At 37.8% G+C, this 27,655-nt stretch overlaps 1 protein-coding gene across 4 annotated transcripts in view; it reads left to right on the top strand.

The window, feature by feature from the left end:
* Window positions 1-3,978: 3,978 nt before the first annotated feature.
* DDX4 (DEAD-box helicase 4) overlaps window positions 3,979-27,655 on the top strand; it is a 72,028-nt gene continuing 48,351 nt past the window's right edge. For all 4 annotated transcript variants that reach the window (XM_065546274.2, XM_073993454.1, XM_073993453.1 and 1 more), the window contains exons 1-6: window positions 3,979-4,047; window positions 4,893-4,975; window positions 12,465-12,525; window positions 23,726-23,803; window positions 26,693-26,770; window positions 27,555-27,605. In XM_065546274.2, the coding sequence (XP_065402346.1) occupies window positions 4,907-4,975; window positions 12,465-12,525; window positions 23,726-23,803; window positions 26,693-26,770; window positions 27,555-27,605 (337 nt within the window). In that variant the 5' untranslated portion in view covers window positions 3,979-4,047; window positions 4,893-4,906. The remainder of the gene's footprint in view (window positions 4,048-4,892; window positions 4,976-12,464; window positions 12,526-23,725; window positions 23,804-26,692; window positions 26,771-27,554; window positions 27,606-27,655) is intronic.

Consider the following 27,655-nt stretch of genomic DNA (forward strand, 5'->3'; position numbering starts at 1 on the left):
GGGGTCTCACTCTGTTGCCCAGGCTGGAGTGCAGTGGTGCAATCTTGGCTCACTGCAACCTATGCCTCCCGGGTTCAAGTGATTCTCATGCCTCAGCCCCCCGAGTTGCCAGGATTACAGATGCCCGCCAGCACGCGCAGCTAATTTTTGTATTTTTAGTAGAGGCAGGGTTTCAGCATGCTGGCCAGGCTGGTCTTGAACTCCTGATCTCAAGTGATCCACCCACCTCAGCCTCCCAAAGTGCTGGGATTATAGGTATGAGCCACCATGCCCGGCCTCCAACCTACTGTATTTCATATTTTATGTTTAGTATTTGTGATTTTTTGCATAGTAAGAGATTCTCAAATATTTGTGTACCTAATATTCTTGATATTTTCTAACTATTCTCAAATATTTATAGTATCTAAGAATGAACATATACTCTACCATTTGAGGTGATTAATTTTGGCCTACTGGTGGATTAAAACAATTTTTAACAGTGTTGACGTGGCGCTAGGCACAATCCACATCAATAAAAAATCATTATTTGAATAAGATGAAGATAACGCTGAAAAGATAAAAAGACTAAAATATCAGTTCTCTTTATTTGTATTAACTTTGAGAATTTAGTGTTTCGAAAGTGTGAAGGGTCTTAACTACAAACTTTGATTTAAAACTGAGACTTCTTTGAGGAAATTGTCTTGCTTTAATCAATCCTTCTAATTATGGGATTTAGAGAATTTGGAGGAACTGTATACAATAAAGTTTTTTTCACCTGAGCTTTCTAGTTAATCATTAGACACAGCAGTCTTAAGATTTTAAATTCCAGTTGCCACTGCCATTCTTTCCACTAGAATGTTCCTTCAGATATGGGCCAATTTTACTTAACACCTAGCTTGGTACCTGGTGTACAGTAGGTGCTCATTTAAGGCTTATTTTACAACTAAGTGAATTCCTACCTTTTCTCTATGTTACAGAACATCACTAACACTAACTTAAGATCTATAAGAGGGAATCAGAAAATAGAATATTAGCTTCACTTTCTTGGAACACACATGAAGAAGCAAATCTTTACAAAACTGTCTTTTTTCACTATTCATGGTCAATATTTAAATTATATTTTTTTATCCACTGCTTATTTATGCTATTGAACTTCGTTTCTCATCAGAATTCACTTTTTCTTAACCAAGGATTCCTCTCACACATTATACATGCAGACTTTTTCATTAAGAGTCATTTTATTGCAATACCTGAGAGCAACAAGAATCTGTACTCTCCAAGTGAGTGAATAGCAGAGAATGTTCGCTAAGTGTTTTTAAAAAATGTCTTCATTTTAGAAAATTTGCCCAAGTTTTCCATACTTGAAAAAAAAAACCTAGTTGTCATTCTCTCTACATGATTTTATATCTTGCTTTTTCTGCTTAGTAAATATTTTCCCATAGAATTAAAAATTTTGCAAGAACAAGCTCTAATTTGAATGGAATTAAAATACCTTAGAGGACCTGAATACAAATTCAGAACCTTGAAGATTGGTTGCTGTCCTCCACCATGCCTCGAGGGTATGTGATGTGAAAATTTGGTTTAAAAATGGAAATTATTTAAAATGAATTATATCGAACTGTATTTTGGTTTGACCTTTGTTAAATATAATTTTTTTTTTTTTTTTTTTTGCCTAGTCTCGCGATCTCCACTCACTGCAACCTCCGCCTCCCGGGTTTGAACAAGCGATTCTCCTGCCTCAGCCTCCCAAGTAGCTGGGACTATGGGCGCTTGCCACCACGCCCGGCTAATTTTTTGTATTTTTAGTAGGAACGGGGTTGCACCATGTTAGCCAGGATGGTCTTGATCTCCTGACCTCGTGATCCACTCGCCTCAGCCTCCCAAAGTGCTGGGATTACAGGTGTGAGCCACTGTGCCCGGCCTAAATATAATCTTTTAAGGTTGGGTGTGGCGGCTTATGTCTGTAATCCCAGCACTTTGGGAGGCTGAGGCAGAAGGCTCACTTGAGGCCAGGAATTGGAGACCAGCCTGGGCAACACAGAGAGACTCTTTCTCTACAAAATTTTTCTTTTTTTAATTAGCTGGGCATGGTAGCTCGCCCCTGTAGTCCCACCTATTGGGGAGGCTGAGGTGGGAGGATCACTTGAGCACAGGAGGTTGAGGTTGTGGTAAGCTATGATCATGCCAGTGCACTCCCCTCTGGGTGACAGAGTGAGACCTTGTCTCATAAATAAATAAATAATAAATTCATTTTAATCACCTTGAGAATAATCTGACAAAGTTTATTGCTAACTAGATAAATCCTGACATACTTGGTGGTGATGGTTCTACAGATAAAAAGTATAGAGATAAAAAGTATGAAGCAAGCCTGAGCCTATTAAGTGCTTCATCCTTTATGTACCAGTATCAAACTGTGTTGCTATTTATGTTCCTGAATGAGATAGGAATTTCTTCAAAGATTCAGAGAAGGGAAAATGACAGAAACAACAACAAAAATGAGAACTACAACTTTTTTTTTTTTTTTTTTTTTCTTGAGACGGAGTCTCGCTCTGTCACCTAGGCTGGAGTGCAGTGGCGCGATCTCAGCTCACTGCAAGCTCCGCCTCCCAGGTTCACGCCATTCTCCTGCCTTAGCCTCCCGAGTAGCTGGGACTACAGGCGCCTGCCACCACGCCTGGCTAATTTTTTATATTTTTAGTAGAGATGGGGTTTCGCCCTGTTAGTCAGGATGGTCTCCATCTCCTGACCTCGTGATCTGCCCGCCTCAGCCTCCCAAAGTGCTGGGATTACAGGCGTGAGCCATCGCGCTTGGCCTCTGAGAACTACACTTTTAAAATAGCCCATGGTCACGCTTTTTGAAGGGCTGGGGAAAATACTGAGGGATTTTACCTGCTTTGGGGTTGGGGGCTGGGAACAGAACAAGAAAATCTGATTGAAGGCAGCATGAAGTATCAGAATAACCCTTGGCCACTTTGGCTAATGCCGGAAGGAATGTAAATAGGTGGACCACAAATCCAAGCCTTGATGAATGACCTATGCTAGCACAATTTCCTCCCTCCTTCTGGAGCAGAGCCTGTTTTCTTCCAAAGTGGTGGACCCCCCAACTCTTACAGGCTTTTTTTTTTTTCTGTCTCACTCTGTCGCCCAGGTAGAGATCAATGGCAGATCTCTGTTCATTGCAACCTCTGCCTCCCAGGTTCAAGCGATTCTCCTGCCTCAGCCTCCTGAGTACCTGGGACTACAGGCGCCCGCCACCACACCCGGCTAATATTTGCAATTTTAGTAGAGACGGGGTTTCGCCATTTTGGCCAGGCTGGTCTCGAACTCGTAGCCTCATGTAATCTGCCCGCCTCGGCCTCCCAAAGTGCTGGGATTACAGGCATGAGCCACCACGCCCAGCCGAGTCTAACTTTCTTTACAACTTCCTGGGGTACCAGCTGGACGGAGTCTTATCCCTGCCCCCCTTACTGGAAGGAAAAGGGAATGCACCTCCTCCATGGGCCTCAGCTGCACTTTGAGGCACCTGGAATCCCCGGATGTGAAGCGAGCCTCTGAAATGCAGAACCCGAGGGGCCAACTGCCCAGGGACTGCGATGTGTAAAATGGGAGAGAGCACCGAAGAGGCCGAGTAGGGAGAGCATTATCCCTTTCCCCTTTTACTATCATTTTTTGTTAGAAAAAGGCAGGTGGACATCTTTGGCTTGTGGAGCTTGCACACGGAAAATCCAGAGCGTCTCCAGAATAAGGACCCCACCAGAGAACGTGGACATGAGTGGGCCCTCGGCCAGCCTTGTACTCGTAGGCCCAACAGGCCATTTGGCAAGGAGGCCAGAGCGTAGCCATAGGTACACGAACGCTAGCGTTTAGGGAATGCGCAGGCTAGAAGTGGAGGCGGGACGCCACTGGACATCTGAGCGATGATTTGCTGGTGGCGCTAGGCACCAGCCAATCGTTAACAGACGCCATTTGTTGTTGGAGCACGCACCTGACGCAGTGGGCGTCTTGCACGTGCAGCCGTTTAAGCCGCGCGGGCGCCTGCGAGGACTTGGGAGAGCAAACAGCGGAGAGGTGAGTGGGCTGCCTTTCTGCGGGAAGTGGCCTGAATTCGGTCGTACGGGCTCCCCAGTAACCGGCCTTTGGTCAAAGAGTGGATGGGGTAGGCGGGGTTTCGAAGCTGTCCTTCGGAGTCTTTCTGCCTCAGGGTCTCAAGAGTCCCCTGGGTGCCCAAAGTCTGGGCTTGAGGCCTGCAGAGGAGGCAAAGGGGCCTTCTTCCCGGCCTCTACACCGCGTTTTCTCTGAACAGAGATGGTCCTAGTACCATTTGTGTACAAACCCTCCTAGTTGAAGCTGATTGTCCTTTGTCGGTAGGATTTGGGCGACCCTGCCCTTCTTCCCTTTCCCACTAAAATCCAAGGCCTCCCTCTTCACCCAATTGCCACCTCCCCACCAACTCCCATACTCCTGCCCCTGCGCACACCAACACCCCAAAGCAAACATCCTGTCCACCTTAGACGTTAATCTGGAAGGGAGATAATCTGGAAGGGAGAAATCTTAAGTAGTTTCTGAAAAAATTTTCCTCTTCCTTAATATTCAATAAGTCGTTTGGAGACTCTTTGAGGGAGGAGATAAATTCTATGAACAGATTTTTGGGAAAAGCCTAAGGCTCGCTGGGAACATGGTGATCGCTAGAATGACTAGGTAAGAGGTTCGACTAGTTTTTAAAGATAAAAAAGGAGATAAATGCCACCTTTAGATAAGAAGAGACCTAATTCCTTCTTTGGAAAAAGCTTCTGGGGTATCAGCACCTAGTTGGGTAGTTTCAAGAGGTGTATGTGAAACAGTGAGTTTATACTTTTAAAGTTATGATTCTGATCTAATTGAGTCCAAATATGCATTTTTTTTTTCCTGAATAGAACTTGAAGCCACCATGGGAGATGAAGATTGGGAAGCAGAAATCAACCCTCATATGTCTTCCTATGTTCCCATATTTGAGAAGGTAATAACATTTAAAGTTGAGTTATTAAATGCTATGGATTTTATCAAAGTTGAAAATCTCTGTGGTGAGAGTTCTAAATTATACAGTCTGTGCCAGTGTTTATCTCCATGTGATTGTTATTAACTATTATATGGGGAGTAAGAGGCAAGCTACGCCTCGTATAGGATACAATAGCTTGAGAAAATTTGATAATTAAAAACTAAAATAAATGTAACAATATTAATGACCTAATTTAAATCTCAATGATTTAGGACTTCTTCAGGTGAAAGCAAACTTGGACAAATGTGGTTGATATCAGTGAAAGACCCTTGTATGGAAAATTGAAAACAATAATTACGTTTTGGGAGATATTTTGAATTCTGAAAATTGATTTTGTGCAAGGAGGGCTCTCAGAATGAATGATACCAGGCTGATTGAGTTGGTAACGTCAGTTTGTATGAATCTTCAGGTCTTTTTTCTTAATGACATTTGGGGAGTTACGTTGTAATTTAGCAGGGGACAGTGGGGTAAGCTTTTTGGGCTTCAGTTCTCACTTGGAAATGGGCTTTAAAAAGATTAATAGAAGGTACTTTAAAAGATAATATAAGAGATTATTTTTGCATGTGTTACTTACTTGATGGTGTCTCTACAAGTTGATTTTTTTTTTCCCCCTTCAGAATTTCCAGTTTGAGTGTATGTCAGTTCTGACACTTTGATTTCAGGTTTTGCCTTAGTGGAAGTTCTTATTTTAGACAAAAATATAAAATATGCAATCTTTTGTCTTAGTTGAATTTGATCTATATGTGACGTTTATATTAAAATACCCAAAATACTAATATAAATTTATCATGTTTCTTGTCTTGGAACTTTTTTAAAGAAATAACATGTTACCTTTTTTTTTTTAATTTTTAAAAATTTTTGTGGAGATGAAATCTCACTATATTGCCCAGGCTGGTCTCCAACTCCTGAGTTCAGGCAAAATTCTCAAAGTGTTGGGATTACAGGCGCGAGCCATTGCACCTGGACTATGTTATCTTTTTATAGTTCTCTTCTCATCATAAAAATATTACAGCTTTTTTGGGAAAAGAGGAGAAAGTCACCTACAAATCTTGCCCAATAGACAGGCACTCCTGTTAAATTTTTTAGTCAAGTTTCTTTTGTTTTTTCCAGACATTTTTTGTTTGTTTTTGGTACAGAGTCTTGCTCTGTCACCCAGGCTGGAGTGCAGTCGTGCAATCTGGGCTCACTGCCGCCTCTGCCTTCTGGGTTCAAGCCATTCTCCTGCCTCAGCCTTGCTCAGCTGGGACTACAGGCGCATGCCACCATGCCCAGCTAATTTTTATATTTTTAGTAGAGATGGGGTTTCACCATGTTGGCCAGCCTGGTCTTGAACTCCTGATCTCAGGTGATTCACTCACCTCAGCCTTCCAAAGTGCTGGGATTACAGATGTGAGCCACCGTGCCTGGCCGAAACATGTTTTATATAGTTTTGATGATAGTATATAACTAATTTTTTTTTTTTTTGAGATGGAGTCTCACTCTATTGCCCAGGCTGGAGTGCAGTGGTGCCATCTCGGCCGGCTGCAACTTCTGCCTCCCAGGTTCAAGCGATTCTCCTGCCTCAGCCTCCCAAGTAGCTGGGACTACAGGTGTGTGCCACCATACCCAGCTAATTTTTTTTTTTTTTTGTATTTTTAGTAGACGCAGGGTTTCACTATGTTGGCCAGGCTGGTCTCAAACTCCTGACCTCAGGTGATCCTCCCACTTTGGCCTCCCAAAGTGCTGGGATTACAGGCATGGGCCACCATACCCAGCCATATGATAGTAACATTTGAATCCATCTTTTTTCACACTTCATCACTAACTATTCCATATTACAACTTCTGTAGGAATTTCAGTGGTGTTAACTTCTCACTCTGGTATTGTCATTAATGTTTACGTCTTATTTGTTTTAATTTGGTGATTTTTTTCAAAAATGGAATTACTTGTTCAGAGGACATTTTTTATAGTTCTTTTACTTCCTTGTTCTCAATAGATTTGTTATAATACAAAGTTTAATTCACAGATACATACTTTATTCCCCCTGGTTTTAATAGCCATCTGTCCATTTCTTTTTCTTAGTTTGAGATTTTTGTCTTCATGAAGTGTTTAAGCAGCACGCTGCACTGTAGCATGTTGTGCATATTTATTGCATTGGGTTTCTGAAATTAAGGATGACTGTCGAATCTTTCAGATTTACCTTTTTGGGATTTTTATGCCATTCAATAACAGTTTCTTCACATTGGGAAGACTAAATTGAATATGTTGATAAGTCTACCTTATGATGCTTAATACATTTGTGTTGGGTGAATTTGTAGTATGTCTTTTGCATTTGTCTGCAAACTTAACACCTGGTGTTGTGCTGGTTGTGCCATTAGTTCTTGGGCTTAGTTGACTCAAAGGAACATGGTGCAATCAGGATCTTTATTTGCCTTGCTAGGTTGAATAAAAAGTGCAGAGATGGGCACGTGTAGTGGCTTATGCCTGTAATCCCAGCACTTTGGGAGGCTGAGACAGCCAGATCACTTGAGGCCAGGAGTTCAAGACCAGCCGGGCCAATGCAGCAAAACCCCTTCTCTACTAAAAATACAAAAAGTTAGCTGAGCGTGGTGGCACGCGCCAGTAGCCTCAGCTACTCGGGAGGCTGAGGCAGAGGAATCGCTTGAAATCGGAAGGTAGAGATTGCAGTGAGCTGAGACTGGGCAGCTGCACTCCAGCCTAGGCAATGGAGCAAGACTCTGTCTCAAAAAAAAAAAGTGGAAACTAGAGATGAATACATTACATTTTTATGTAGAAGAAATCTAAAGTCTTTTATTCCATTTCTTTTAAAGACACCATTTTGATTTGTTGTTCTAACTGAATTTGGTTTTCAAGAAAAAGCTGGCCTTTTCTTTTAAATTTATAGCAGTTTTGTCTGTGATGATCTTTTTCTGAGTGCTTCTCAGGAACTTTATTTGGAGACTTAATATTGACATACGCTTATATAATTTTGAAATAATATGTCATTGTTCTAGTAGAACTGATAGAATTTTGGGTAGAACTTCTCAATTCTAGATTTTAAAGTGAGTGTACCACCTGGGGATAGAATAGCGAAAGATGTGAAGTTAAGAAAGATTTGATAATCTGGCAATTATATAGTCCAGAAATCTCAACGGTTAGGCATTTGCACATTGCCTGCAGGCTTATTGGGGTGAGTGTTAGAGTGGATGGGTATGGTGAGTATATTAGATAATTCCGTTGCTTACTTACTAGCTGTAAGGCTTCTTGTTAACTGACCATGAAAGTAAGCTAGTATAGTGATCACTTCTGTCTGATCTATTTGCCATTTTTGTGGCACATTTCAGAAGGCAAAATCTCTTGTGGTTAAAGTGGAAACAGTAATTGAGTAATTAGACCATCCACAGTTATAATTTTATTAAGCAGCAGTAGCAAGGTTAGTAATAATTGTTGAGATTAGAAAATAAACGTATTATGATATGCCAAAATTGAAAAGAATACAGGTGAAAAAAATGTGTTCATCAAAATGCCCTTTTTATTTGTAGCTGCATATGAGAACCCTTACGTGTTAAACATTTGAAATTTCTGAATTGGTGCATTTGGGTAGTTTGAGAGATAATAATGGTTTACAGCTAAGTATTTTAAGAGGTAAGCTAATGACAAGACTATGATTCAATCAGCATATCTTTGAGTTCTAGTAGGTGATGGAGAGATAGTGGTGAACATAAGGTGCTTGCTGTTACATTGTATTTTACTGGAGAAGACAGAATAAGCATGTTTGAGAACCAAATAATTATAGTGAAAAGTACTATAAAAATTAGAGAAATGTGTGTGTGAGACTGGTGTAGGATGGATTTAGTTGGAGAGGGAAGGCTTCTCTGAGACAGTGACTCATGAGCCTGAGACTTAAAGGAGTCCCAGCAGGACATCATGTGCACAGGTTCTCAAGGAACCTTTGAGAAGGAGAAGGGAACAAACTTGGGGTATTAGGGCAACAAGAAGAAGGCCAATGTATTAGTTTTCTGTGGCTGCTATAACAAATTAACACAAACTGGGTAACTTAAAGCAACATAAATTTATTCTTATAGTTCTGGAAGCCTGAAGTTAAAAATCAAGGTGTCAGCAGGGCTGCCCTTTCTCTGGAGGTTCTAGGACAGAATCTTTGCTGCTTCTAGCTTCTAGTGGCTATAGGCATTCCTTGGCTTGTGGCTGCATATCTCTTGGCTCTGTCTTCACATTGCCACCTCCTTTGTGGGTCTTTGTGTTATCTCCCTCTACCTCTCTGTTACAAGGACACTTGTGATGGCAATTAGGACTCAGGCCGATAATCCAGGGTAATCTCATCTCAAAATCTTTAACTTAATTTCATCTGCTGTGACCCCTTTTCTCCTTTTTTTCCTTCCTTTTTTTTTTTTTTTTTTTTTTTTTGAGAAAGAGACTTTTTCTGTCACCCAGGCTGGAGTGCAGTGGTGCAAATCTTGGCTCTCTGCAACCTCCACCTCTTGGGTTCAAGCGATTCTCCTGCCTCAGTCTCCTGAGTTGCTGGGATTACAGGCGCCCGCCACCATGCCTGGTTAATTTTTGTATTTTTAGTAGAGATGGCGTTACACCATGTTGGACAGCCTAGTCTTGAGCTCCTGACCTCAGGTGATCTGGTTGCCTTGGCCTCCCAAAGTTTTGGAATTACAGGTGTGAGCCACCACACCCAGCTGGTTAAGGTTTTTCGTGATAAAATTCTGTTGGAAATTATTTTTGATGTCTTTTTTCAAAATTCATCTTGGAATTTGTAAGTTGGACGTATGTGGGATATTAAGTTCCATAGCTTGAAGAGTAATAATAAGTGTTTCAGTTCTTTAGTGTAAGAGTGTTTTATAACACTTGTAAAAACAGTCTTTTTTTTTGTTTTTTTTTTTGCTCTATTCACTCTAGTATGTTGAGCATTGCAAACAAGAAAAAAGTCTTCAGATTTTGAATGTAAAATATTGGATAATTGTTCTCGTTTTAATGTCTGTGGTAGTAATAAACTGGAACTTTTTTTTTTTTTTTACTGTAGCAATTACCAAAACCCCAAGGCATTTCAAGTATGTTGTTATCTTTGTGCTCTTCATGATGACTCAGAAAAATGTTTGGACGACTCTTGAGCTTTTGTAAAGTAGTTTTTTTTTTTTGTTTTTTTTTTTTTGTTTTTTTTGAGATGGAGTCTTGCTCTGTCGCCTGGGCTGGAGTGCAGTGGCCAGGTCTCAGCTCACTGCAAGCTCCGCCTCCCAGGTTTTCGCCATTCTCCTGGCTCAGCCTCCCATATAGCTGGGACTACAGGCGCCCGCCACCTCGCCCAGCTAGTTTTTTGTATTTTTTAGTAGAGGCGGGGTTTCACCGTGTTAGCCAGGATGGTCTCGATCTCCTGACCTCGTGATCCGCCCGTCTCGGCCTCCCAAAGTGCTGGGATTACAGGCTTGAGCCACCGCGCCCAGCCTTAAAATAGTTTTAAAAGTCAGTGTCTTTGTGAAAGAAATTGTAGTAAATAGATGTTAGCTAAAGATGCCTACCTTGGTGCATTCTCTCTAGGTTTGGGACTTAGTTAAATGAACTTATTTGAAGGAACATTTTAACTGTTGTAATATAGTCAGTTGATTAAGAGATCATCTGTAGATTTCCTTTCATTCTTAAATTATTAAATTCTGATTGTCATGTGCAAGAATTTCGGAGCTCTATTCTGAACTTTTGCCATAATTAAAGGAAGTTTATGTGAGAAGGAGTAAAGGTGTGGATTGATGATAAGGACACCCTAAGAGTTAGAAGTGAGAAAAAAATTTACTCAAATTGTCCTTAATCTAGAGCTGTCCAGAGAAATGTTGGAAGTTTCCAAAATTAACCTGCATTCAGCTATTGATTTTATAACAAGTTGAATTTTCTAAATCCAGCAGTAATTCGACCACTGCCAATGTAATGCTTGTGTGTTAATAGTAAATAATTTTCTTTAGCCTAAAGTAGGGAAAGTGGAACAGTTAGTATTTGAGAGCAAAGACAGTCTTCAGCTACCGCTATGGCAAATTTGATTAAAATTAACCATGAATATTCTGATGCTATAGCTGAGGATATACCTTTTCATTGTAGTTGTAGTGCAGTGGCAGGTTGTATATATAAATTGTTTTCAGTCCATAAGTGAATTTACTTTACAGTGAATCTGTTTTTTTTTTTTTTTTTTTTTGAGACAGTGTGAGACAGTGTTTTGCTCTTGTTGCCCAGCCTGGAGTGCAGTGGCACAATCTCGGCTCACCGCAACCTCTGCCTCCTGGGTTAAAGCGATTCTTCTGCCTCAGCCTCCTGAGTAGCTGGGATTACAGGTGCCTGCCACCATGCCGGGCTAATTTTGTGTTTTTAGTAGAAGTGGGGTTTCTCCATTTTGGTCAGGCTGGTCTTGAACTGCTGACCTCAGGTGATCCACCCACCTCGGCCTCCCAAAGTACAGGTGTGAGCCACTGAGCCCGGCCAGTGAATTCCTTTTTAAAACATGAGAGTATCATTAATTGGTTTCACTATAAATGCAGTAGAGGTTTTAAAAATTTCTGTGGTACTTTTCTAGAACAAAGATTAGTGTTAAATCACTAATACTCTATAGTATTGATGAATATACTGTAATACATGGAACTCAGCACACAGTAGTGTATATTGACCAGTGTTGGTTTATTCATGTATTACTTTGTCAGATTTTATAATGATATTTTATTATATTTTCTTTTCTATTTTTATTTTTTGAGACAGGGTCTTATTCTGTTACCCGGCTGGAGTGAGTGGTGTGATCTTGGCTCACTTCAACCTCTGCCTCACAGGCACAAGTGAACCTCCCACCTCAGCCTCCTGAGTAGCTGGGACTACAGGCTCATGCCACCACACCTGGCTAACTTTTTGTATTTTTAGTAGAGCTAGGGTTTCGCCATGTTGCCCAGGCTGGTCTTGAACTCCTGGGCTCAAGTGATCCTCCTGCCTCAGCCTCCCACAGTGCTGGGATTACATGCGAGAGCCACCACACCCATCCTGATTGTACTTTTCAGGAATATGGGTGACTTAAATGACTAAACTTTTGTTTTAAGTCAGGAGTCAGCAAACCCTTTCTATAAAGGGCCAGATAATAAATAATTTAGACTTTATAGGCCTTACTTGTCTGTCACAACTTTGCTGTTGCAGTGCTCCAATACTGTTTACAGAATCAGGTGGCCCACCAGATTTGGCCTGTGGCTGTAGTTTTCTGACCACTGTTCTAGTGATATATGTTAGTACTATATATACAATGTTAAAGTGAAGATGTCTTGGAATAATTAGTAAAGAAACATCCAGTGATTTAGAAAACCATACAGTATGTCATTATTTTGTTCTGAATAAAGCCCAATTGTTACAATTTTCTAGTATTTGTGAAATAAATGACACATTTATATTCAAAGTAGGAAACTAGTCTTTTCTTTCTTCCTTCTTACAGGATAGGTATTCTTCTGGAGAAAATGGAGACAATTTTAACAGGACTCCAACTTCATCATCAGGTATGTGGTATGTTTGGAAAACGGTAAAACCCTTTTTAGTTTAAGGGTTTCATCTAGTGAATGAAGAGCAGCAGACTAGTAGACATCTTGTAGAGGGTGTTTTAACAAATTTAGTGAAAGTTCCTTCTGATTTGGATATTGTGGAATGGGGGTACTTCTAGTTAGAGGAATTGAGAGAGGGGAAAGTATAGACTGTATTATTTGATTTAATGGGTTACTATAAAACGTTTGCCCAACTTGGAAGTTGCACATTCAGCTTCCAGGCTGCTAGGGCATCATCATCATCAGGGTTCCTGACATAAGGGAGTAGAATATAGGACTATAAGGTTGTTGAAGCAGGTTACAATGGTGATGACCTGTCACAATAATAATTGTTTAAGCCAAATCTGCCATACCATCAGGATATTGTGAGTTTCTTTGGGATCAGAAAACTAATTTGGGAAAGGTCTTAGGAGAACAATAGAAACAAGTGTCAAGGTAAAGGAACCCATATCCTTCCTGATGCACCCTCCTCCCAACCTCACTGTGAACTTTTCACTTTGGTTGCCCCTCCCACCATCATTTTTCCCCTTGGATTGTCCAACTCTGTTTTACAGAGTGGATGTAGATGGGAAGATGGGTGGAAGTGGTAGGACTAGGCTGGGAAATTGAGCTCACAGCAGTAGTTTTTCACATTGTTGAAGTCCAAAGCAGGATGAAATGCAATTGTTACTGCGTTAAAATAATTTTGACCAGGCTCAGTGGCTCATGCCTGTAATCCCAGCACTTTGGGAAGCTCAAGTAGGAAGACCATTTGAGACCTGGAGATCAAATGATCATCTGAGATCATTTGAGACCAGCTTGGGCAACATAGTTGGAGTCTATGTCTACAGAAAATTTAGGCCGGGCCTGGTGGGCTCACGCCTGTAATCCCAAAACTTTCGGAGGCTGAGGCAGGTGGATCAGGTCAAGAGATCAAGACCATCCTGGCCAACATGGTGAAACCCCGTCTTTACTAAAAATACAAAAATTAGCTGGGTGTGGTGCTGCATGCCTGTAGTCCCAGCTTCTTGGGAGGCTGAGGCAGGAGAATCGCTTGAACCCAGGAGGCGGAGGTTTCAGTGAATCGAGATTGTGCCACTGTACTCCAGCCTTGTGATAGAGTGAGATTCTGTCTCCAAAAAAAAAAAAAAAAAAAAAAATTTTAAAAATTAGCTGGTCATGGTGGTCTGTGCCTGTAGTCCTAACTACTTGGCAGGTTGAGGATTGCTTGAGCCCAGGAGTTCAAGGCTATAGTGAACTATGATCATACCACTGCACTCTTCCCTGGGCAATGGAGTGAGACCCTGTCTCTAAAAACAAGACAAAAACATTTAAAAAACTATGGTGAAGTATACATAACGTAAGATTTACCATTTTAATGTGTACAGTTCAGCAGCATTCGGTACAGTCACATCACTCTGTAACCATCATCCACCATCCACCCCCAGAACTTTCTTGTCTTCCCAAACTGGAACTCCGTACCCAATGAAAAATAACTCTCCATTTCCTCCTCTCCCCTAATCCTGGCAACCGCCATCTACTTTCGGTGAATTTGAGTAACTCTGACTTTACTATGAGTCTCTAAATTGAGTTACTATTATTTTTAAGGCTGACTAGCATAAAAGGAAGAGGGCATGGTGGCATCAGGTAGTAGTTTTATCATTTCTCTTATCAAAAATTAGCAGATGAGGTAAAACATTTTATGGTCAAGGGAGCTGCATGTTCACTGAAACCTGGCCTATGTTGGAAAACACCCGTGGTGAGGTAGTTTCCAAAATGTGAGGATACTTTGAGAGTTAGTTTATCAGGTTAAAGCAAATCTAGTTCTCATGAGGATCTTTCTTAAGTTCAGGGTAAATATCTTGACAAAAGTTAAGTTTAAAAGAGATGCTTTTGCTATTTTCAAAACATATTTATCTTTTATAAACATTTAAACACAGTGGTTTAATACAGAAATACTCAGATTCTCAGAAGTTCTTGGAATCCTGCCTGCTGAAACCCCAGCAAAGGGCTAATTTTGCTTCTACCATATAAACTGTGTGTACTTAGAGTATTCCAGAAAGACAAATGGGTAAACGTAATCGATGCCCCTTAACCTGTCTATTTGCATAGATCGCTAGGAGAACCCTGGTTTTTTGAGGTACAAACAGAAGCCATTATTTGTAAAGGAGTGAAAGCTTAGATCTATAGTATATTAAAGCATAACACTGTTTTATATTGGAATTTTCAATAAACTAGACTGAAATAACCACCAACTAAAAGCTGAGTTTTTTTTAGCATTAGACCTATGAATGTTTAGGCTAATGAAATGAAATCACTAATGAAAATCACTAGTGAAAAATATTGATTGCCTGCTTACCTTCTTCTAGATAACAAGTACTTTTTGTAGTTCTTCATAATTTTTTTATTTTTTAATGAAAATTTTCTTATTAGAAAAATGTAAAAAAAAAAAAAAAAAAGTAAACCAGGCCAGTGAATGTATGCCAAGCCAAAACCTAAATATGCTTATTGTTTTAAAAAAAGTAAAAAGGGATAAATAAAATCTGAAATCTTAGCCCCTAAATTTAGCCACCATTTGATGTCTATTGACTCTGATTTTTTAGATTCCTGTGTATATTCTCCGCATACGTGATCGTATACCACTGGCATAATATATTAATACATATATTCCTTTTATTATAAATACCTGTCTTGCTTTTCATTTGCTTACGCATGCTTACGTTCCATACCCTTTTCATGCTCTTAAAATTGTACTTAGACCTGCTTCTTTTCATTCTGTATTTTATAGAAATGGAATCCTGTTATATCTTGCTTTTATTTAATAGTCATGGAAACCCTTCTAAACAACTGGTATTATCTGATTATTTCCAAAATTAAGTGAAAACAATTTCACATTATTTGGCTTTAAAATGTCAATAGGAACTGTAGTGGCTTATGCCTGTAATCCCTTTGCTTTGGGAGGCTGAGGTGGAGAAGTGCCTGAAGCCAGGAGTTCAGGACCAGCCTGGGAAACAAAGTGAGACACTGTTTGTACAAAAAATTTTTTTAAACTAGCTGGGCATGGCGATGTGCAACTGTAATCCCAGCTACTCAACAGGCTGAGGTAAGAGGATTGCTTGAGCATAGAATTTTGAGGTTACGGTGAGCATTGATCACACTACTGCACTCCAGTCAGGCTGATGGAGTGAACCCCTGTCTCTTAAAAAAAAATTCTGCTGAACCTTAGTTGCCTTGTTGTTTTTGAGGGTGGATCATTAAAATGCTGATTAGAAACTCAACTCTGTGCAGGGATGCACTGATGGGCTCTACTGTGAAGTGATTGGGCCAGAGCCAGGCAGTTTTGTGTGGGAGAGCAGGATCCTCTAGTCTCTGAGATTTAAGTATATGCTAGTTTCAGCCTTCCCTTCCTCCCTCTCTGTCCTCACTATATTGTACAGCTCCTATGTTGCTTTTGCTTATTTCTTCATTACTCATGTTTGATTTGAAACAAGCTGTTTGTGGGAGGAAGTTTCAGGGGTTTCTTGCCCTCCCCTTCCCCAAAGGAACAATTATTTTGTGTGTGTGTGTCTTTTTTTTTTTTTTTTTCCAGAAAACTTTTTGCAAGTTTTATTTGCAATGCTAACTTTTAAAAGGCCATTAAAGTTAACTGGATTACAAACTAGACAGAAATTGCTTTACAAAAGGAGGGAAATACCAAAACGTTAGTTTCTATAGAGAATCCGCAGTTCCGTTTTATTCAGAGCAAAAAAAAAAACAAAAAAAACAAAAAAAAACCTTTTAATCACACTAGAAGAAACTCAGCATTAGGTTTGGAATCTGTACTCAAACTATACGTACAATGACAGTATTCTGCTAATGCAGTCGATTTGCTGTTGTATTTGTCTACTTTTTTTTGTATTAATAATTATAAACTCTAGAGCAGTGCAACTAATATTTGGAACAATCTTTACAGTGTCAGGCACATTTCGCGTTTCTTCACACCATTAGTTCTGTGTACGTGGGCTTCCTCCCCTTCAGTAAAGTTGTTTTGATATTGAAAGTCTTGAGAATGTCCACAGGTGTTTTCTCCTTGATCTTATTGGCAGCAGTCTTGCATGTAACAAACCTTTGATAGTAGCTTGCAGCTACAGTAAGTTCAAAGAGAGTTCCTTGGTGAATTTTCAGGAATTCTTGATCCCAAACAGGATTTTTATCTGTTCACTTTTCTTCTCAGTATTCTCAGGAGGAGGAGGAGGGTCATCTTTATGGTGGGTGCACCATTGAATGACCTTTTAAAATATTGCTTCATTAACATTTGGTAGAGGAACTGGGTCATCATCTCCTTCAATCATTCATTCCCACGTCTTCCAACATGATCTTGATAGTACAGATTGTTTGGTAGTTTCCACATTAACCTCAGATACTTCTTCATTGGAACTCCGCAACTAATTGAAAGCAGGCTAGAGGCTGATATGAGCCGGGCAGCATCAGCACAGAGAGGAAGGGTGGAGGACATGGGTGCTCTGTGTATGTTTTTAAATGTGTGTTTTTCTAAGCATATTTTGGTGTGTATTTTTAACTTAGAAAAATTATCGTGCCTAAGATTTTTTTTTTTTTAATTTTCTCCTGGTCACTGTTTAAGATATATTCCTAATTGATAATTGATTTCCTTCTTTCTAATGACTGCATGGTATTTCATATACTTTTATCACCAAGTTTTATCTACCCCTATTTTCCCTCCGTGATAGGCACTGAGATTACCTCCTGTTCCCCTCTGCTACCATAGGATGGGCATTCTTGTATATGTTTATTTATGGGCCAGAGTGAGAATTACTTTGAATAGTGGACTCAAGAGTAGAATTACAGGGTTATGGAAAGGGATAATGGACTTAATTTGTCTAAATATTTCAAAAATTGCTCTCCAGAATAGCTATACCAGTTTATACTCCCGTCATTAGGTTGTGAGGGTTCTCATAGTCCTATATTCCCACCAACATTTGACATTTTTAATTTTAATTAATTTTTGCCAGTCTATTTGGGTATAAAGTAAAAAAAAATTTTTTTTTTTTTTGGTAACAGGGCCTTGCTCTGTTGTCCAGGCTGGAGTGCAGTGCTGTGATCATAGCTCACTGTAGCTTCAATCTCTCACGCTCCAGGAATCCTCCTGCCTCAGTCTCTTGGGTAGCTGGGACTACAGACTTGCTCACCATGTCTGGCTGATTTTTAAAATTTTTAGCAGAGATGAGGTATTGCTATGTTGCCCAGGCTGGTCTTGAACTCCTGAGCGCAAGTGATCCTCCTGCCTTGGCCTCCCAAAGTGCTGGGATTATAGGCATGAGCCACCATGCCCAGCGTCATTGCTTTAATATGCATGTATCTGGCTGTCTCTTCATATACATGTTGTTATTCTGTAAGTTTCTACTTTTGTGAGTTGCCTGTTCATATTTTTAGTTTATTTTTCTATTGAGCTAGCTCTTCCTATTGTTGATTGGCAGGCATTGTTAATATTCTAGATTTTAGGCTCTTTCCTGATTTAGACACTGAATATCTTCTTCCATTCTGTTGTCTGTCAGCTTTGTTCATGATATGCCTTATTAATCAAAAATTTAATTCTGAAGTTATTAAATAACTTTTTTGCTTCTGAATTTGATTTTGTAGTTTTAAGAAACTCTTCCCCATCTCTGTCAAAAAGTAGCCTCCTACATTATCTTCCTTAGACTTTTGCCTTTCACATTGAGCTTTTAATCATCTGAACTCACCCTTTTTTAATCATGGTGGCCATCTTTGAGTGTGAAATCAAGACGTAGTGTATGCAGTATGAGTATTCCTAAATGACTCACAAAAAAGGATCTTTGACATTAAAGTTTTTCTGGTCAGCTCTGGCCATGGGCCTCTAGTTATTGAGGAGTTGTATTTGTGAACTGTGGTAAACTAGACATAATACAAAATTTGCCATCTTAACAATTTTTAAAGGTACCATTGAATCCCTTTTTTTCAATACGGTGAGAAATAGGGATCCAATTTTATTTCTCTCCACATAGCAACCTAGTTTTTCCAGCACCATCTAAGCATCCTGTCTTTTCCTTGTTGATGTGTGATGCAAATTTCATCTCTTAAATGATTTTGTTCTTTGTTGTCTTAAAGCATTGGATAAAATCTACAGCTCATTAACGAGTACTAGAAATAACAAACATCTAGGCTTTTCCTCACTTCAATGGGAATGCTCCCAAATTTTTATAATTATGATATTTGCATTAGGCTACTAATAGTTGGTTTTTTTTTTAATCATGCCAAGATAATTTCTTTTCATTTCTACTTGAATATTTGTTTTGTTCAGGAATGGCAGTTGAATGTTTTCAAATGGCTTTTTAGAATTACTGATTTCTATTATTTCTCCCTTATGTCTATTAATGTAGTAAATTAATTTTTAAATGAACTTTTTATTCCTGGGCTAAGTCTTACATGGCTCTTTTATTGTAGTATTGGATGAAATTAGATATTTTAGTTAGCACTTCTGAATTAATGTAAGATTGAGGGTGTATAGTTTTCTTCTGTCATGTTGTCCTCACTTGATTTTGGTTTCAAGCTTTTCATGTTTTCCGATAAGCTCTGGAATGTGAAAATTACCTGTTTTTTACAAGTTATATAGAATTTGTTCATAAAACTGTCTAGGCCAGGGCAGATTCTTTTTTTTGTTTTCAACTTTATTGAAGCATAGCGTACACATAGATTCAATATGTATTTCAGTATGATACACAGCATAAATGTCCAGCTCACTAAATTATCACAAGGTGAGCACTCCCTGAAAGCCAGCACTCAGATGAAGAAAAACAGCATATTAACAGCACCCTTGAAGCTTTCCTTTTTCTTCCAGGCACTGTGCTTCTGTCCAGAGGTAACTACTATTCTGATTTCTAACAGCATAGATCAGTTTTCCCTATAAATGGCAGTCATATAAAATGGCATCATACATTATGTTCTTTTTTTGTTGAGGTTTTCTCTAAGTTGTTAGAAGTAGTTGTAGGTTATTCGTGGATGTATGATATTCCCTATGTAAATATACCATAAATTAAAATATTGATGGTCATTTTTGTAGTTTCCAGTATTTGCCTATTATGAATGGTTCTCTTAAGAATATTTTCTAGTTCATGTCTTTTGGTGGATATAAAAATCTTCTCTGAATGTGATTGACAGAACAGTAGCATTGGCATCACCTGGGAACTTGTTAGAACTGAAGAATCTCATACCGCACCCAGGACTACTGCATCAGAATGTATGTTTTAATGAGATCACCAGGTAATTTGAATGCACATTACTGTTATACTCTGAGGTCTCTACTTGAAAGACTTGACACTGAATTCTAAGTGTTTAGTATTTTAGCTACTTTGGATAATGAAAGGGATTAGAAGTCAGGACAGCTGGCAGCCCTAAGCACCACTAAATAGTTTCAGAACTCTTTGCCACCAAGTCTTTTCTCATCTTCCTTTAATTTTCCTCATTCTGGTTTAGGCAAATCACTGTGAAGAAAGGTTGGAAGATTATAGAGTCCTAGAGCTCATACTGAAGTCTCATACATAATTGGGTTCTTTTGCTTGGTGGTTTTAGTATATGGATTTTTTTTAAGTTGTTCAATATTTGAGCCTCTTTGGATTTGGTCCAAGTGTAACTATGTTGGGAGATATTCTTTGTGGTCAGTTGTTGGGGATTGTGTACACTAACACTAAATTCATTTTAAATGGACTTCATTTTTATTTCTTTTGGTTTATTTTCGTGGATTTCGTAGCATTCAGGAAGAGCATCTATACTCCATCATTTATTGGTATTAGGGGCTTATTTTTATTGCTATGTATAATATGTATTATGGGGACTGCCATGATATATATCAATGACAGCATATCATTACATTCATGAAAGTGAATGTAAACCTTCACATTTACCTGTGAAACTACTGTGAGATTTAAAACTACTAAAAAATGGAAAGGAAATAATTGTATATTTTCCTTAGGACTGTGTGCTAATAACAAGGTAAACTGGGTTAATTCTTTCTTAGAACCTTATACTTTTGTACCATCATTTTAATGTATTTTTTATTTACATAGGATTTTGGGGAACAGGTGGTGTTTGCTTATATGAGTAAGTTCGTTAGTGGTGATTTGTGAGATTTTGGTGAATCCATTACCCGAGCAATATACACTGTACCCAATTTGTAGTCTTTTATCCCTCACCCCCCATCCCACTCCTTTCCCCAAGTTCCCGAAGTCCATTGTATCATTCTTACCCTTTGCATCCTCATAGCTTAGCTCCTGCTAATGAGTGAAAAGATCTGCTATTTGGTTTTCCATTCCTGAGTTACTTCACTAAGAATAATGGTCTCCAATTCCATCCAGGTTGCTGCAGATGCCATTATTTCATTTCATTTTTCTGGCTGAATAGTATTCCATTGTGTATGTATACACCACTCATTGATTGATGGGCATTTGGACTGGTTCCATATTTTTGAAATTGCTAATTGTGTTGCTATAAACATGCGTTTGCAAGTATCTTTTCATATAATGACTTCTTTTCCAACTAGTGAGAAGTAGGATTCCCAAGAATAATTGTTACCCTGTGACTTTATTGTAGAATCTTTATTGAAGAATTTTTCATTAAAAAAATCTAATGTATTAAAGTCCTATGTAAAACCATAAAGCTTAATGTTTTGAACCACCACTAATTATAAGAACATTACCCACCAGGCACGATGGTTCACACCTGTAATCCTAGCACTATGGGAGGCCGAAGTGGGTGGGTTACTTAAGGCCAGGAGTTCAAGACCAGCTTGGCCAGTGTGGTGAAAACCTGTCTCTACGAAAAAAATACAAAAATTAGCTGGATATTGTGGTACACGCCTGTAGTCCCAGCTACTCAGGAGGCTGAGGCGGGAGAATTGCTTGAACCCAGGGGGCAGAGGTCTCAGAGAGCCGAAATCGCGCCACTGCACTCCAGCGTGGGCGACAGAGCAAGACTCCATCTCAAAAACAACAAAAAAATTCTCATGCACATTTGGGTTGTTTCCTTTTTTGCTGTTGTGAACAAGCTCATCATTCCTTAGTTTGCTAAGTATATGTTAAGTCATGAAAGGTGTTAAATACTTTCATGACTTTCAAAAAGTATATGTCATATACTTTTATCTGGAGAGATTAGTTTTTTTTTTTTTATTAATGTATGTTACCTTTTTTAGATGTTGTAATGTTAAATACCCTTGCAAACTGGGATAAACCCAATTAGTTATAATATATTTTATCCGTTCAATTTACTGTTGGGTTTGGTTTGCTAATATTTGTTTTTGAGATTTTGTATCTATGAGTAAGAGGTTTATAATTTTCTTCTGAACTTTCATATCAAGGTTATGTTGGTCTGTAGAATGAATTAGTGAGTTACTTCTCTGTTTCCTGGAAGAGTTGTGTGACAGTTGAATGATTTGTCCTTTGAGAGTTTGATAGAACTCACCTGTAAAACACGATCTCTGCATCTTTCTGATGCAGAAATTTAAGTACTGATTTAACTTCTGTAGGAAAGTTGGGTTTTTTATTGATTCTTGAATCACTTTTGGTGAGTTAATTTTCTAGGAACTTTTTCATTTCTTGTAATTTAGTAGCATAAAGTTGTTCAGAGAAGTTCTCTAGTTGTCTTTCTCTTCTGAGATTCTTTTTAAACACGTTTCTAATACTGTTCATTTGTATCTTTGTATCTGTTCTCCCCTCACCCCCTTTATTGGTCCTCTAGTAATTTGTTACCCTGGCAAATTTTATAGGTCTTTTCGAAGAACCAAGTTTTGGCCTTTTTGAGCTATTATATTACGTTTGTTTCCTTAAAAAAAAAAAATAGAGACACAGAGACAGACAGAAAGACAAGGTCTCCTGTTTCCCAGGCTGGAGTGCAGTAATTTAATCATAATTCACTGCAGCCTTGAATTCCTGGGCTCAAGTGGTCCTCCTGCCTTAACCTCCTGAGTAGCTGGGTCTACAGGTGTGCACCACCACACCCAGCTACTTAATTTTTTTTTTTTTTTTTTTTTGGTAGAGATAGGGTCTTGCTATGTTACCCAGGCTGGTCTCAAATCCCTGGCCTCAAGCATCTTTTCCCACTTTGGTCTCCCAAAGCTGTTTCCTATTTTATTAATTTTCATTCTTTATTTCCTTTACTTTTGTGTGATTTACTTTGTTTTTCTAGTATTCTTGTTGAGATGGCTATTAAGCTTATTGAGTTCTTATTTTCTAGCATAAATATTTAAATACTGATAAAGTCACATTTTTATCATATAATTTGAAGTATTTTTAAACTTCCATTGTGTGTTTTTTTTTTCTTTTTTTTTTTGAGCTGTGGGTTATATAGAAGTGTTTTTAAAAATATGTCACCAAATGGGATTTTAAACAATTTGTCTCATATTTAATAGCTTTTGATTTGATTGCATTGTGATAAGAGAATCTCATGTATATGAATTGATTTTTGAACTCTTTTGTTGAATTTGCATTATGGCCTTCTACATGGCCAGTTTGTAAACACTCTCCATTGTTGAAGAACGTGAGCTCTTTAATGTTGAATGCTGTATATTTCTGTGAAATCTATGTGCATACTATTGTATGGATGACCATAATTTCTTTATTCCACTTTGATCATTTATTTGGTATTACAGACAATGCTTATAAAAACTTTTTTTGTGTGTCTTTCTGGATAACCATGTGATTGTATCCAGAGGAGAAATTCATGTTACTGTACTTTCATTATACACCTTTTAAATTAGGATCAAGATTGATCTAGTTTATACTCTAAATACAGTGTACATTTTATGCTTGTTTCCCTGTGTCTTTGTTCTGGCTATTAGCAAACTTAAGACTGGTTTCCATTTTTTAAAAATTTATTTATTTTGTTGTTTTCTTTCAGGGAACGGAAAGGACTGTTTTCCATTCAATTCTGAGGTTAAAAATTGCTGTCTTTTGATTTCTAATTCTTTATGAGTGAGATTTAGTCACAATTTATTTTTCTTTTGGAGAGCTATTCATATAGCCATTTTTTTTTTTTAACTGGGCTGATTGTCATATTTTTTACTGCTATGTAAAATTTCTTCTTTGCCACATGTGGCACATTGAGAAGGCTTAAGGTTTGCAAGTACTAGATACTTGTTTTTATTTGACTGACTTCAAAATGTTGTTTGCTTTAGAAATGGATGATGGACCTTCTCGAAGAGATCATTTCATGAAAAGTGGATTTGCCTCTGGGCGGAATTTTGGAAACAGAGGTAAGTATCTTTGTCTTTCCTTAATCTCCTGAACTGTTGAATAATTGTATATACAGAGGCTTTCATAGCCGTTTGGCACAAAACTAAGTCTGTTGTAACTCAGTGTATAGTAGACTTGGTGTTGAGATAATGAGTTCATCGTTTTTCCAAGTTCATTTTCTTTTTGCTGTTTTACTTCTTTGGGCTAGTAGGGAGTAGTGTTAAGTTGATTAGACAGATTGGTTGGAGGGATGGATGGGTTGGATGGACGGATGATTCACAGAGCTACTTCTTAACATGTTTATGATATTGATTTCCATCAATTGACGTGGGAAGAATGTTTGTAAAAGCTTCAGGGATTAGAGGTGAGAAGGACTCTTTCTTGAATTTTATATTTTTCAAGAAAAAGGCAGTATAGGAAACATGTGTTAGCTCATTAGTATTAATTTTTTAAGAGCTTATTTTGCCATTATTGGATTTTTAAATTTTACTTTTAGGACAACCAGCTGATATGACAGATAATGACACAGCAAAACCTCTTTCTACAGTCCATTTTTAGACTTAATATTAACATGCTAGAAATACTATGTGCTGTATTTTATTATAGTGCAATAACATATTAGAACTTCAAGTTAAATTTATTTGAAAATCCCTATGGTCATTTTTTTTTTTTTTTTCTTTTAGGGGTTGCTATAGCTAGGGCTATTTGGTAAACATACTTGACACTTATTCTTGAATTTATGAGATGTTATTTTTTGAAAAACTCTATTGATACTTTCAGATATTTTTGTTGTGGAAACTAAAAGATGCATGATGTTTTATTTGACATTTGGAAAATTTCTTTAGATACAGTGAACGCAAATTTGAGTCTTATATTTTGACATGTTTCTGCCACTAATGGAAATGATTAATCAAATATCACATATATTTTGGTTTTTAAGACTGCATATTAAGATGCATTGCTTATTTGAACAATGTAATTGTGCTAAGAGATTCAAATGAGGTTTTATTAGCTACTACTGACATTAGAAATAATATATTTAGGAGCATATTTAGTATTTAGATATATTTTTAAATTACATTTTAGTAGAGGTTATGTGATATTTTGATACAGTCTTCTAAATATTATTGAATAAAACCTTTTTCAGTGAGAAAATCATCACTGAGGCAGATTTTACCACAAATTATTTTCATGTTTTAGATTGAAATACACATAAAATTTCTGATCAGAACTCTCAGTTGTTAATACTTTAAACAATTAGCTTTATATTTTCTATAACCTGGGACATTTGTAGACCCATGAGTATAACTTACTTTCCGTATGATTCTTCCAACATTTTGTATAGTTTCTTTTTTTTTATTTGAGACAGTTTTGCTCTTGTTGCCTAGGCTGGAGTGCAATGGCACAATCTCGGCTGACTGTAACCTCCACCTCCCAGGTTCAAGCAATTCTCCTGCCTCAGCCTTCCAAGTAGCTGAGATTACAGGTGTGCACCACCACCCCCAGCTAATTTTTTTGTATTATTAGTAGAGATGGGGTTTCACCATGTTGGCCAGGCTAGTCTCAAACTCCTGACCTCAGGTGATCCACCCACCTCGGCCTCCCAGTGTGCTGGGATTATAGACGTGAGCCACCGTGCCTGGCCTATATAGTTTCAATCTTGATTTTCTTCTCAGTAGAACTTGCATAACTAATAATGTGGTTTTCGAAGTTAACTCTTAATTGCTTAAAATATCGACTAGCTTGTTATGTCCTGTGAAGTATGTCTAAGTAGCTTGGACTTCTTGAATCACACATCTTTGAAATCTGATTAAAATACTTTTATAGTTGGGCATACACAATTTTACCTGTGGTTTTAGAAGTTACACAGATCCCTTTTAACTCCCCTCTACAAGGGTATTACAGAGGTAAGTAAGACAGTATGTAGGGATCACAGGGAATGCTTTAATTTTTTTCTCAGTGATAGTTTAAAGCGTCATTTTATGCTGTTTTGGATGTCTCTCCTGTTATTTTTTTTAATTTTTTATTTTAAATAATCCTGCTTCTTGCTATCACATCTCTGCCCTCGAGATTTTTAATTTAGTGGTAGAGAAACACATGGAAAGAAATACTCCTTTAAAAAGGTACAGATAGTATGCTGTGGGAATGTGGAAGAAGGATAAATTATGACTGGAGGGCTAAAGGAAGACTTCACATAATTGATTTTTTGAAGAATGAAATGAATTTTGATAAGACAAATAGGAAAGTAGGGAATGCTATGCCAAAGGAATAGCATGTACAAAGATGTAAAATTAGCAGTTGACAATGTGGAGTTTTGGAGTTGTTTGGTGTGAATTAAAATGTTGGGTGTTTAGAATTACGTAGTGAGAAACAAAGCTAAGAAAGTTAGTATGGGAAAATAGTATGGTGAAATGCGGAGGCCAGGAGGGGAGTGGTAGTCTTAGGTTTTTCTCTTATGTATTCCCTTGTTTTAATTTTAAAAGTGGAAAGGATGTGATAAATATAAGAAATAGAAAAATAAAAAAATAGAACAGTTAAACAGGACACAGTATAGCATTTTCAATAGCAATGACTTTCACACAGGGCAGAGTATAATAGCTGGCTCTATCAGGATGAGAATTCAACATATAGAAAACTATGGAGCAGAATTTTCCTGCTTGAAGGTCTCCAATATAATACCAATAAGTAGAAAGCTATATTTCACCAGTAGTAGATTTGTTTTTACCTTGGTATCATAATTTAAGAGTTTTTCTTTTAAGTTGCAGGTATGTTAATTAATTTTAGGTTTCTATGCTACTCTAGTCCCATCCTTGGAAGTCCCTTTACGCCGGAAATTCATTTAATTCTTAGTTTTTGATGATGACACACTTAATTTTGTATGTTAAAGAGTTTAATCTGACCTTTTTCAGATGCTGGTGAGTCTAATAAAAGAGATAATACATCCACAATGGGTGGTTTTGGAGTTGGAAAGAGTTTTGGAAACAGAGGTAATTACTTGGTTATGATATCTTACAATCAAAACTTGAGTGATTTTTTAATAATTGAGTTTAAATACTGATTGACAGACATTCCATATTGACATTTAATTTGAAGGTATATATTCCCTGAGTGCCTTTGCACTAAAGATTATTTTATTTAAACTTATTAAAAACATTTTTTAATTTTATGAAAGATTACTGATGAATAATTTTAAAATTAGTTCTAGAGACCTGTCTGTATGCTCCAGAGATGCATAACTCTTAGACGTAGGTTTTTAGGAAATAAGTTTGAAAGCAAACAAGTAAGTTTGATGACTTTTTTAAAAAGAGTAAACAAAAAGAAGCTAACAAGATTTTCATGTTATTGAGGAGAAAATCATTGAGTTATTGGATTATAATTTAGTTGTATTGTCCTTAGCAGATGAAGAGATTGAGTTTGTAAAATTTTGAGAATTTTGATGGTTTGAAATAGAAAACATATAGTGGTTATACTGACATATTCCTCTGTTTTGCCGATGTGCATATAGAGGAGTATGTGACAATTGAGGTAATATAGAATTGGCTGAAAAGAAAGTTGTTTTTAACCTTAAGAGAATGGAGTTGATAAACTGACACAAAGCAGAAATTGTTTACAGCCTGAGTGAATTTGCATGTGATAGCTATGTATACAATTGTGTACTGCTTATCTTAAAAAGTCTTCATAACTAGTAATCCCTGTGTGGTTATTATTTTTATTGTTATTATTTATTACCACAGAGGTACAGGAAATTGTTTCATTTTATATTTTGTATAGGTTTTTCAAACAGCAAGTTTGAAGATGGTGATAGCTCTGGTTTCTGGAGAGGTAAGGTCAATATTTTTGTGTGTTAAAATTTAATGTCAAGAGTACATGCT

The sequence above is a fragment of the Macaca fascicularis genome, chromosome 6 (assembly GCF_037993035.2).
Source record: "Macaca fascicularis isolate 582-1 chromosome 6, T2T-MFA8v1.1".
Taxonomy (NCBI): domain Eukaryota; kingdom Metazoa; phylum Chordata; class Mammalia; order Primates; family Cercopithecidae; genus Macaca; species Macaca fascicularis.